The sequence below is a fragment of the Coffea arabica genome, chromosome 3c (assembly GCF_036785885.1).
Source record: "Coffea arabica cultivar ET-39 chromosome 3c, Coffea Arabica ET-39 HiFi, whole genome shotgun sequence".
Taxonomy (NCBI): Eukaryota; Viridiplantae; Streptophyta; class Magnoliopsida; order Gentianales; family Rubiaceae; genus Coffea; species Coffea arabica.
Genome location: NC_092314.1, coordinates 8,299,260 through 8,311,430, shown reverse-complemented (window position 1 = coordinate 8,311,430; position 12,171 = coordinate 8,299,260). Strand labels below are relative to the sequence as shown.

The window sequence follows — 12,171 nt, the reverse complement described above, 5'->3', positions numbered from 1 at the left end:
GTAACGTGCTGGAACCCTTGGGGTGGGCTCTTCCAGCCTGGGGGATTAGTCTGGTCAAATTGACTAGGATACCCCCAGTCGACAAAAAAAAAAAAACACACACACACACACACACACACAAGTTCAGTTGATGTTGTACAAAGGTGTCACTTTTTGTGACTATCATATTTCTAGTACCAACAATACATGTACGTCTTTGAAAACATCCCACTTGATTGTCTTAAAAAATACTTCAGATCACTGTATATGATCCCCTTACGAGTGGGAAAAGTACAACTTTTCAGCTTTCACTTGGTACACCATTTTTTGGGAGATTGGGAAAAAGTAAACCAAAAATAAAAATACATAAGAAGGCTAGTTAAATTATTGGTTTGTCTGATGGGTGTTCACAGGGCACTCATTAAAATATATTTCGGATGTTATACTAGATTGCATTACCTTTTTGCCATATTTGACAAATTCTGCAAATAGTGATGACCATCTTGATATGATGTTTAAAATTTAAATTGATACCCAGTTTATTCCCTCATAAAATTAATTTATGTTTCTGTTTACTGCATTAGTTGCTTTTCAAACATATATCCAAAGAAAACACAAATATATAGACTATCTTTTCTGCTTAATTAATTGTAACTTTGAGTAAGTTAAGTACATTATACTAAGTGGATCCTCCCACCATGGAATTATTCCACCCGGCTTACTAACTGTTCAACTTCATTGTCAATATCTATCTATTATAAAGAGAAAGCAACGTATACATCCTACATGTTTGTCCTACATATCCCTGCACTTATCTATAGTTTGGATATTCCAATACAACTAGCTTATATTTAGAAGATTGTTTATAGAAAAAGGGTGCGTTTGATAAAACTGCAATCTAAAATCTGTAATTTGAAGTTTGAATTCATTAAATTATTGAATTATTAAGTACTCGATTTGATATATTTGAGTGTATTTCACATTAAATGTTAGATGAATAGCTTATCACTTATTTTTTAGAACGAGTTTTGTTTAGAAAATTCAATACCACTTGATTAAGTTAGATGTTCAATTTTTTGTTATCAAACGCGTTTAAACATGTTAAGATTTGAATTCATTAAATATAAGTGCTAAATTAGGTTATTAAACAAGGCATAAATACAAGCATCATTTTTCTACGTACGGTCTCAGCTACTAAGAATATGACCAAGACATGATTTGACACCAAAAAAAAAAAAGTATGAATGGCTCCGGTCAATATGTACTATATTATATAATAAATAGTCTTATTAATAGTCTAATTAGTCGATAACTTAGATTATCTCTTGACTTATTAATAGCCTAATTGACACTTTTATTATCTCTTCACCTGATTTCACAAAAAAAAATAAAAAAGAAAAGAAAAGTGATCATGTGAGGTGACGGGTTAGCATATTCTAACTTATATAAGTAATACTCATATTAATAGTCTAATTAGTAGATAACTTAGATTATGTACCTCTTTATTTACTTGCTCCATGTAGGCTTAATTAATTAGTTTGGAGAATTGAGCAGTTGGTACCCACAAAAACTATCATCCAACAAGAATATGGTTACTGTTACATGATAAGATAATCTAGATTTAGCTATGTCTTATCATAGAGGATTTGATTATGTCATATAAAGTAATCTGGGGAACTACTTAACTAGAAATAAGGGTCATTCTCTTGCACCAGCCACGTTGGAGGTAATATCTATCAAACGTAACCCTCAAAAATGCATTCATAAAATTCATGTTTAGCAAAAGCTAAAGATGATCAACTTTTGAAAAAAGATTAAAAAAAAAAAAAACTTTTGTACTTTGAATGTTCAAACCTTATCCTATCAAGTACAAAAAACTATTAACCAGTCTTATGAATTCAAGAACTATAAAAAATGCTTTGCCAAAAAAAACCCTTTTGCTATAAAGTCCAAACAAATGTTTCCAAACATACTAGTGGCCTAATTTGATATATTTCTTCAGCAAAATTAGTATTATCTTCAATAGCATTTCTGTCAGATGCCACTCAGTGACCACTGTATAATCTACACATAATCTTACAGATTAATCAAAACAGTCTACTTTTTGCTATTCTCCCATAAATAATCACCAAACTTAGTCTTGCCTATTAAATACTAATCTCATTTATTCACACACTGGTTCTAGGAGATGCCTCGTCTATGTTTAAAGGCACTAAGGTAAGGCGTTTAAACTTTGAAGTAAGAGTTTGATTGATTATATTGAAAATTAGAAGAAAAGGGTTGTGGATGACTAGATGTACACTCCATTAACTCTGGATGGCAGAGGAAGAACCATATAATTTTGAGTTAACCGGAAAATACTCCCAAGCCAAAATTTAACAATAAACACTTTTCTGTTAATTCTTCTACCCCTTCTCACATCCTTTCAATTTTCACCTGCCACGCATAGGATTTGAACCCTGAATCTAGCAGAAGGAAATACCCTAAAAACCTTCCCCTATAATAAACAAATTTTGACATGATAAAGAATTGTAGACTATAGCTGAATATCTTACAAGATTTCTAGACATTATTTTGGTTCTGTCATACATGAAAAAAGAAATACAATTGCGGCAATTTTACACTAGTAACTCAATATAACCTTGTCTTTTGTCCAGTTAAACAGCATTATTGAGAAATGCGATTAAATATGGTGTAAACTTCATGGTTACACAATTTGGAAAAGTTAAATAGAAAATCCTGAAGCTGAGAGGTTCAATATTCTACTTGGCAATTAAAGAAGAGATGGCCTGTCACAAGCTAATAATTGGTCTAATTTCAACCAATGGATCTTTGAGACGTACCTTAATTAGTGGGACATAACAACGTCTATAAATACCCTTCATTTATGCTACTACTAGATAAGGTTTTCCACTTTCTAGTTCTTATTGCATGTATAATACACTGATCATGCTGAATTATTGTATCCACCTGAAATCAAAGTATAATTACTCTTAATTCAGTACATTCCTACATATGGCAATTTCTTTAGATTTGGGAATTTTACTACGCTAGTCACAATGGCACAGTATAACAAACACACTAAACAATAGTGGTAGATACAAAAACAACAAATATAAATACTATTAAAAATGTAAAAACGGAACAAATTGTCATACTCTTTGAAAGTTATATATCTGATCAATTCCTTCGATCCAATTGCAAAATCAAACCAATCCTCACCATCAATTGCATTTTACGGTCACTTTTTGTCTTATAGAGCTTGACGCAGACATTAGATATATCTTATCCTTTCGATCCTTTATGTTGAAACCCCTTGTCTGCATTTCCCGTTCACGATTTCTTGAAACATTTCTAGAGGTGATTTAGTACTTACCGAGTTCTCAATAATTTAGTTGGATCCATTCGCATCACTTCCTCCTCCCCTTCCTTCTAGTATGCGACGTTTAATTGTAAAAATGTTGTACTAAAAAAACTAGTAATTAATATTTGACCTTTATCACTAGACGCGTGAGGTAATGAAGTCAAAACTTTTGGACCTAGCTGTTTATTTCTTGCCCTAACAGAAAGTCTACCAAAAAATTTTTTGTCTAATCATTCCTAGGGCACCATGATACCTAATCATAGGCAAAGAAAAACAAGCACAAGAAGACATTCTCAAGTGACCGGCCGACCTGATTTCCAGTGCCGACAGAGAAGTACATGTCGGTTACTGTTGAATTTACTATGTTGCACTGCAATTAATCTGACAAGAATTTGCATCCAAACCGATTTAAGTTGGCGTGCAAATATGGCACCAATAACCAACCTGTGATTAAGTGGAAAGTGGAAATAATTAGCATGGAGGGACCTACTTAGATGGTTATCCAACTAATAATTGAATATATGTAATTAGGATTAGTGGAGTTTATATTGGAGTTGATTTTATTTGGTCTAAGAGCATGACCATCCGTTGTTAACAAATTACTCATGAAAGCTACCCCATGTTACGTTGTTAAAACAAAGAGCAAATTACTCGGGGAATCATTAAACTTTTTTAGTAGTTTAGTTTTCGCCGTTCAACTATTAATAGTATATTTTCATCCACTGTACTATTAAAAGTGAAATTATGGACCATTTCATGTAATTTCGCTGTTAAGTCTATCAGATCTAACTATTAATAATTGTGCGGACGTGTAGATCTGATAGAGTTAACGGAGAAATCAGACAGAATGGCCCAAAATTCACACTTTTGATAGTTTAGTGGATAAAAATATATTATTAACAGTTGAGCAACCAAATTTTAACTATTGAAAACGTATAGTAGCTACTCAAGTAATTTGCTCTTAAAACAAATTATCTACTCCATATTCTTAATTCATACTCACAATAATTCGGTCTGACGCATGGATAAATTTTGTGGGATGTTTTAGAAATTCAATCTATTGGATGCCAACGAAAATGCATATTCGTTTACAAATTCTGGACCAGATTGATTATTATACACAAAGATAAAGACTTTTCAACCACCAAAATATACAAGTTTCCATAGTATTCTTGTATCGTACGTACGTGAATGAAATTGAAAGTCCATTTCCAAGACTTGCCGACACTTCGGTGGCACAAGAAGTCTTCCATCATTGAATGGCATTGCTCCAATTATAAAGGCCATAAGTCCTAGCTGATATTCTTTTTAGGGCTCCACAAAAAAAAAAGTCTGTGGGACATATATTTGTTGGTGCAAATACAAGCACATGTATTTGTACAACTTTTGAGATTAATCTTCTTTATATTGACAGTGTATATACTAACGATTTTGGATGTATGACAATTAGTCTTACTTTGAATCTGAATTTTAAGTTTTGTGCACGTATCAGACACCAAAAACTGCTAATGTATATACTAGCGGTGTAACAAAAAAATCTGAAGTTTGAATACTATTAATACAAGTTGTTGATATTAAGAGGTATAAGTGACCAATGTAAACCACAAGAAGGGAGAAAAGCAATAGTGGTAAATCTATTCAAACTTGGACTTTCATTTTATAAGTAAAGGCCTGCATTGTAGCTGGCTGGACCATGATCAGTGTACGTATTTGGACCATTCTTACTTTTTTCAGATGCCTATTCTCCATTATCAACTTGTAGCCCAAGAAACAAATATTCACAGGATATTGATAGATGCCATGCATATCTACACTATTCAGCAATATCAACAATCTTATCACTTTTATACATTTAATAACTAGACGTGGCAATTTGTCCCAAGTTTCAATGGGTTACCCATGCCCATAGGGACTTTGGGCGGGAAGGGTACTGGAATTTGATATTGGGTTTAAAATTGGACAAATCCCAATTGTACCCATTAATTGATAGGAAACTTTGGGATTGGACTCAAATAGCAAGGGCTCTGTTTGGATTAGTTATTTTTGGGGGTGTTTTTGAAATATTTTATTGTAGCAGTATATGTGAAAATTTTTTACTATAAAATTTTTTTGAAATATTTGATATACTAATATGGATGGGATGTTTTTTGAGTTATTGTATATTACTGTAACATTGTATTTAAAAAAATAGCCAATCCAAACGGAGTCTTAGATTCAAAAATTATCTTTAACAATTTTTATAGTCATACCAGCGAATATAATCTAGCAGTCTTTCTAGTCATTATCCACAAGAATTTCCAACATTTCAGTCAGTTTAGACCTGTCACCCTTGGACAATGATGACCATAAATATTCAACACCCTAAGTGCCTTGGCCATCTTGATATATGTTGGAATATGGCTGTATATCTATCTTTTCCTTTATTTGTTAATGCAATTTTTGGTGGGAATCCTAAGTATAAAGCACTTGCATGTTTATTTAATAAAACTAAAAGAAATTTAATAAATAAAAAATATTAAAGTTATATAAAAAATTAAAAATGAATTAAAGGAAAAAAATATGTAGAAAATAAATTTGGGTATTGGGCGGGATCAATCTAAACCCATTCCAAAGTGATCCCGTCCAAGTTAGTCCCAAAACACATATGGGTAAAGTTGAGCCCAAACCCATATGACTCGGTTCCATCTTAAACCCAAGCAAATCCCGCCCATTTTGCCACCTCTACATTTAACCGACAAAAGAGTTCCCCCAACCCCCCAATCTCCCCCACCAAAATAAATAAATGAACTAGTTTGTCTTCCCTCTCCTGAAACACACCTTGCAAAACACTAGTAAATCTCAAATATGTAACTGTATACTGAAACGCAGATGATATTAGAAAGTTTTTGCTAACTTTTGATGGCACCAAAAATTAGTGATTTAGTTCCATTTTCCCAGTGTCACTAAACAATTGTAATGTTAGGCATGATATAATGAGCAGATATGAAGAGGACAATCTGTAACATTGACACAGACATTGAGAAATATATGAATGACAGTTTACTATATTGATTTGGAAATGTTGAGAAACAGAATGCTGTTAAGGGCTCATCCTTCCCAAAACGAGCATCTCTGCCTGTGCATTATAAGCCCATCGAACTGACAACAAGCCCACTTTATGACCCCAAGGAGAAAAGTCGTCTAAAATCTTATAAACGTCCAGATAAGGATTAATTTTCTTTTACTTTTTCCTCTATTTTAAGATTTACAAAACAAAAATCATCACCTTGAATAAGCAACTGCTGCAGAGGGTCTATCAATTGGAAATTATAAAAACCTCTTAAAACTCCCTCGTGCACTAGTTCGAGTTTAGTATATTGCAAGGAAGCATTGTGCTTCCTTTCTTCGAAAAAAAATTCGAAGAATGCAATAATATACTTGTCTAGTCTGGAAGTTCATAACTCAATCTCCTTACAAATCTAGTTGGACTCTCCCTTCCCCACTTCACTTGTCTAATCTGAAAGTTCATAACTCAATCTTCTTACAAATCTAGTTGGACTCTCCCTTCTCCATAACCTTATGTACGATACAGAGTGATAGTTTTAGAATCTTGGTAACAAAAAACATCCCATTTTTTGTGCTTTATCCTGCGCCCAACAGAGAAGAAAATCCCACTTGACAACGGCTATCCAACAGAGCAAATGTCTAAAGACATGAACATGATTTTCCTTCAGTTGCCTACGGATAAAACTGAACCCGAATCAGCAGACTGTAGAACACATGCATCTGACAATATTTGGCATAAATCCACCAGAATTAGGCACTAGAAAGTAGAAACCATACTAGTATTGAAAGCAAAGGCACAGAGATTCTAGAAGTTCACAAAATTCATCTAAAGAGACAACAATGTAAATTTCGTCCTTGATGAAATAAAAGCCGCCATGCATCTATAGACAATAGAATAAACTAAAGGCGACCCAGAATCAAGCATCTTCAAAGCCACGGAAACCTCCAGAATTTCCAAAGTTTCCTCCAGAATTTCTAAAATTTCCTCCAAAATTTCCTCGTGGTCCACCCCTCTCCCTCTCTTGCGCGTAACTCACACGGATGTTCCTCCCCTGCAAGGCCTGTTGAAACACAAGTTCAAGTCAATACCAAAAAAGAAAATCAGGATGTTCAACAGCCTCTGACTGACTTTCACAGAAGCTCAGGAGTCGGGACCCAGACCTGGCCATCCATGGCAGACAATGCTGAGCTGGCTGATTCTGTGCTCGAGAAGCTTACAAATCCAAAACCCTTTGATCTCCCTGATTCTCTGTCAGTAATTACCCTTGCTGTGCACAACAAAGCCAATCGTGTATAAAATGCTACTCCAAATCAAATAAATAACAGAAAGACTGCAGACACACATGTAATTATCATACTCAGTTCTGCGTGTTCATACAAAGTTCTCTATTCCCGTGTATGAATTAAAAAATGTGCAAAGGTCCCTAATTATTTGTGCTAACTCGTAGGGTATATCAACGTTTCGGGAAAGAATTATCTTATCAAAACTCATGAGATGAAAGAAACTGAGGCACAAAACTAAAGTGGACAAAGTCTCTCGTTACTTACCCCTCATTCAACCATTAACATGAAAACCACATTGAATGTGACTAACGGCATAAAAATTTTGCCCAATTGGCAATCCCTTTCTTCAGAAGAGAAGCAACCAAAAGTAAGAAAAATAACTAAATAACCCACTGGTGCAAAGCCATTAATTGGTCTCAATAACTCAAATCAATCCTGAAAGACCACAAAAGCACAACCAGATATCGCGCAGATCCTTTGCAAAGGAAAGGAACAAAAAATAATATTAAGAAATGTCCATGCAACACCAGATCAACAACAATCAAGGAAATTCGAGAAACATGCAAAATGAAGTAAAAAACTGCAACCCAATACAAGAGGCAACCTGAGAAAATTTATCAAAGTTTCCTGTTAAATGGTGCAGTTAAGCAAGTTAGCAAATGTATAACATTATCAGAAAGCCCAAGGAAGAGTAAGACATGGTACCTGTCTACTGCAAGGGAAAACTCAGAAAAAGCTTATACATGCAGAAATTAATCAATTTGTTTCTTCTCAGCATATAAAAACACTGAAAAGACAATTGTCTCAAATCATACTTAATAGCATGCAAAAATTAATCAATTTGTTTCTTCTCAGCATATAAAGCACTGAAAAGGCAATTGTATCAAATCATACTTAATAGCCTTGGTTATGCTGTATCAATTTTATGCATTAGCAAATAGAGTTAATATAAGTCACCTCAGTGCAAAAATGAGATATCAAATCAGATACAATCCTAGGCAAAAGCCATCTTACTCGGGTCCAGCCATAACTTTTCCAACTACATCAAGTCAACATGTCCCCAAAGAACACAAAGGATCTTATATCAGAACACAACAAAAATTATATCTTAATGCAGAGGAATGTGGACAATCTTCAAAATTGAATACTAATTTGCAGGGCATTCAATAACAACAGGGCATAGAAAGCAGTTATGCAAGACAACTCACCCTCAACAACCTCCCCAAAGCCAGAAAATGCTTCTTTCAGAGAGTTGTCATCAGTTCCATATGAAAGACCTAACACAGAAACAAATATTAAGATACACAGAAATGTACATAAGGTTTCTAGTTCAGGCAGTAGCTAAGCAAAAGTTAATTAAAATCAGTGTCAAACATACAAAAGGTATTTACCACCAACAAAAAGCTTCGAGGACATGCATCGGATCGAACTAAGCATTGATGACACAGGAACTGGTGCTGTCGATGAATTAATTTTTGAGCTCTGCCTGAGAAGGCTCCCAACTCTATTGTAGAATGCCATTTCCACTAATGTACTAAAGAATTAAAAAAAAAAAAAAAAAAAGGTAGCCATGTCCAATACGTCAAATCCAATGCTCAGAGTACCATTGTCAGTAATAAAGCGATTATCGTAATGATAAAAGGTGATGGTTGCAGGTCATATCAAATAACGTTCAGATTATTGGTCAGGATTCAAATCTCTCATATGTCAAGGCAAGAACTTTGCTATGAAAACAATTCACTGCTTTTACAAATTATTCAGTAAGATTTCAGTGAGCAAAGAGAACATACATCAATTAAAAAAAATGAGCTTTTATTCTAACAAACGACAACATATGCAAACAATATCAGGCATCTTCATTGCATCTAATCCACCATAGATTTTGCATCAAAATCAATTTTCCAGCAAACAACACAACCAACCCGAAATATACAAAACAATAAAAGATTTGCTAAAGCATATGGCTAACTGGTGCCCCTGTCACACCATTCATTCCAACCAACAATCACAAAAAGAACATTTCTTGGAGACAAAATCAAATTTGACCAGAAAATCCTGCCGTTCATTCCAACCTCGACTCCCCATCCTTACTACGGAAAGAGGCTAAATAACTTCTGATCACTCTATTTAATGTTTTAATTCATTTGAGTAAGCCAGAAACAACTACAATACAAAGAAAATCATAAAAAATGTTATCCTACAAAGACCGAAAACCAAGAACCTATCAGTATTTTTAAGACTGAAATGTGAAAGAGTACAAATTATTCCACAGATCATCGAATATAAAGAGAACTAAAAGAAACCCTGTTCTACTTTTTCTACAAGGCAAAACTTTTACAGAGATACATCACAAACACATATCATACATCCCATAAATCTGACACACAAAATCGACAAGAAAAGCACAACCCAGTACAGTGAATCATCAAAAGATTTCATTTTGTAGCCATTTGATCACAAACCTACACCTTAACACCACATCTAAACGCAAAAATCCTAGAAAACTTTTTATAAACACAATAAAAACGTAATAAATAAGCATAGATAAAAAAAATCATCTATAGATCACCCATAAAAGAGCGAATCCAAAGATAAAAAGGTAAAAAAGAAGGGAAAATGGTTCTGTTTACATTTCCATTTTCTGGTTTTTAAATGCCATCAAGAACCAAGAGAAAATTGAAGGGGGAAAAAAAAAAGAAGACATACTTGACAAAAGGAGACCAACCCAGAAAAGGTACAAGAAAGGAGAGACTCAAAAATGATTTATACCTGAGACAGAGGAGATTTGTAGGGTTTAAGGAGAGGAGATGCCAGAAACGAGGGAGCGGCTAGGGTTTAAGGCTTTAAGCCACTCTAGAACGTGAAGAAGATATTGATGAAAGATACAAAGTGGAAAAGGAGTGGGGTGTAAAAGCGTTACTGGTATATGACACCGGGAAAATATATCGAGCGTGCCTTCATACTAGAATTATGGAGTCAATAATATTGAACATACCTTTGTCAGCAATTACTTTTTTAAAATTATCTTAAAGACCGAAAAGTTTGATTAAATGTCAATTAAACCCTTGTAGTTCAACAAAGTACCATGATTACCACAGCAATTAGAGTTGAACTGCCAATTGATGTTGTGTTTTAGCTGGGTTTTATGTTCACAAATTGTATAAGCCAATAAATTTGTCAAGTTCTCAAAACACATACTCCCCCAAATTCACATTTGTTAGTCTTGATTTTTTTTCTAGGACACGGTATAAGAAAAATTAGTTAATGTTGTTAGAAGAGTAAATTTAGTTTATTTTTTTTCTTGAAATATCCTTACATCAATATTATATGACTAGTTATTATACTTTTACATTAATTTGTATTGATTACTACAACAATTAAGACAATTAATAGGGTTGTTAAGAATTATCAAGTGTTCAAATTTCACAAAAGAATTTCAAATTTTTCATTCATGGTTTGAAGACAATGGTGACATTTGATTCTCCTAGTGACCTTAATATGCTTTGGAACAGTATCATGATTGTGGCTTTTGAGATATCAACATGTGTGACTAAATTAAGTAGTAGTATGTTTACTACGAAATCCAGTAAGGTTAGGTTATACTTATTGATGACAAAGTACATCATTAAGGGCTTATTGAAAACTTTAAAACTAATCATATATTCGTCAATTGAAAATTGCTTATAATTTGAATTGATGAAAAAGGAAAACAAAACTAACTATGCGGGATGGAAGAAGTAACATTAAAAAAAAAAAAGATTAGGTGTGTTTGAATAGTCATTATTTACCAATATTTGGTTACATCATAAACATACTTTTCAAGTATTTTTTCCATCCACTCTTTCGTCTCATGTACATCAAAAAAAAAAAAGGTTAATAACACTTTGCCTCCCCCTGAACTATTGGAGTAGTCTCGCTTTGCCTCCCTAAACAAATATATATATACACACACACACACACTTTATCCCCTACTTTAGTAAATGTTAAGCCCTCAAAACATGTGAAAAATTTTATTCCAACTTTATCTCCTCAACCAATAAAATGTACCCTTTGCTTCAAGGGGCAAAGTGAGACTACCCTTATAATTTAGGAGGACAAAGCATTGTTAACTCCAAAATAAAAAAAGGTTTGACGGTGTTATTTTAAATAATATTTTCAAATAACCTTGTATCCTTTATTTTTATTTTTATTTTGTTTGGATTGTGAATTATTTGTCAAATTATATCTGCTTACATCATCATTACAATTTCCAACGCACCTTTTTATCTTCTCAATTACCTTTTTATCTCACATACATCACATCACAAAAAGTGCTACAGTAAAAATATCTCAAATAATTCACAATCCAAACAAAATTCTTTTGAGAGTTTAAATGTTTGGCTACCAAACTCTATATAGTTTACAAATGTTATTCGTTTGAGAATTAGTTAATGTTAAAGGTGTATCATTTGACCTAGTTTGCTTCTCTTGTGTCTTGATTTGATGATACGAATTCTGAA

At 33.4% G+C, this 12,171-nt stretch overlaps 1 protein-coding gene across 2 annotated transcripts; it reads right to left on the bottom strand.

The window, feature by feature from the left end:
• Window positions 1–7,138: 7,138 nt before the first annotated feature.
• LOC113734503 (glycine-rich RNA-binding protein 4, mitochondrial-like) lies at window positions 7,139–10,620 on the bottom strand. Of its 2 annotated transcripts, none has more exons than XM_027261078.2 (5): window positions 10,442–10,620; window positions 9,064–9,206; window positions 8,881–8,949; window positions 7,550–7,656; window positions 7,139–7,449 (listed from the first exon to the last, which is right to left on the bottom strand). In XM_027261078.2, the coding sequence occupies exons 2-5, from the start codon at window positions 9,191–9,193 to the stop codon at window positions 7,306–7,308; spliced, it is 450 nt and encodes a 149-aa protein (XP_027116879.1). In that variant the 5' UTR covers window positions 9,194–9,206; window positions 10,442–10,620; the 3' UTR covers window positions 7,139–7,305. The 2 variants fall into 2 exon arrangements, with proteins under 2 accessions (XP_027116879.1, XP_071938278.1); XM_072082177.1 differs by having other exon boundaries at window positions 10,379–10,613.
• Window positions 10,621–12,171: the final 1,551 nt, after the last annotated feature.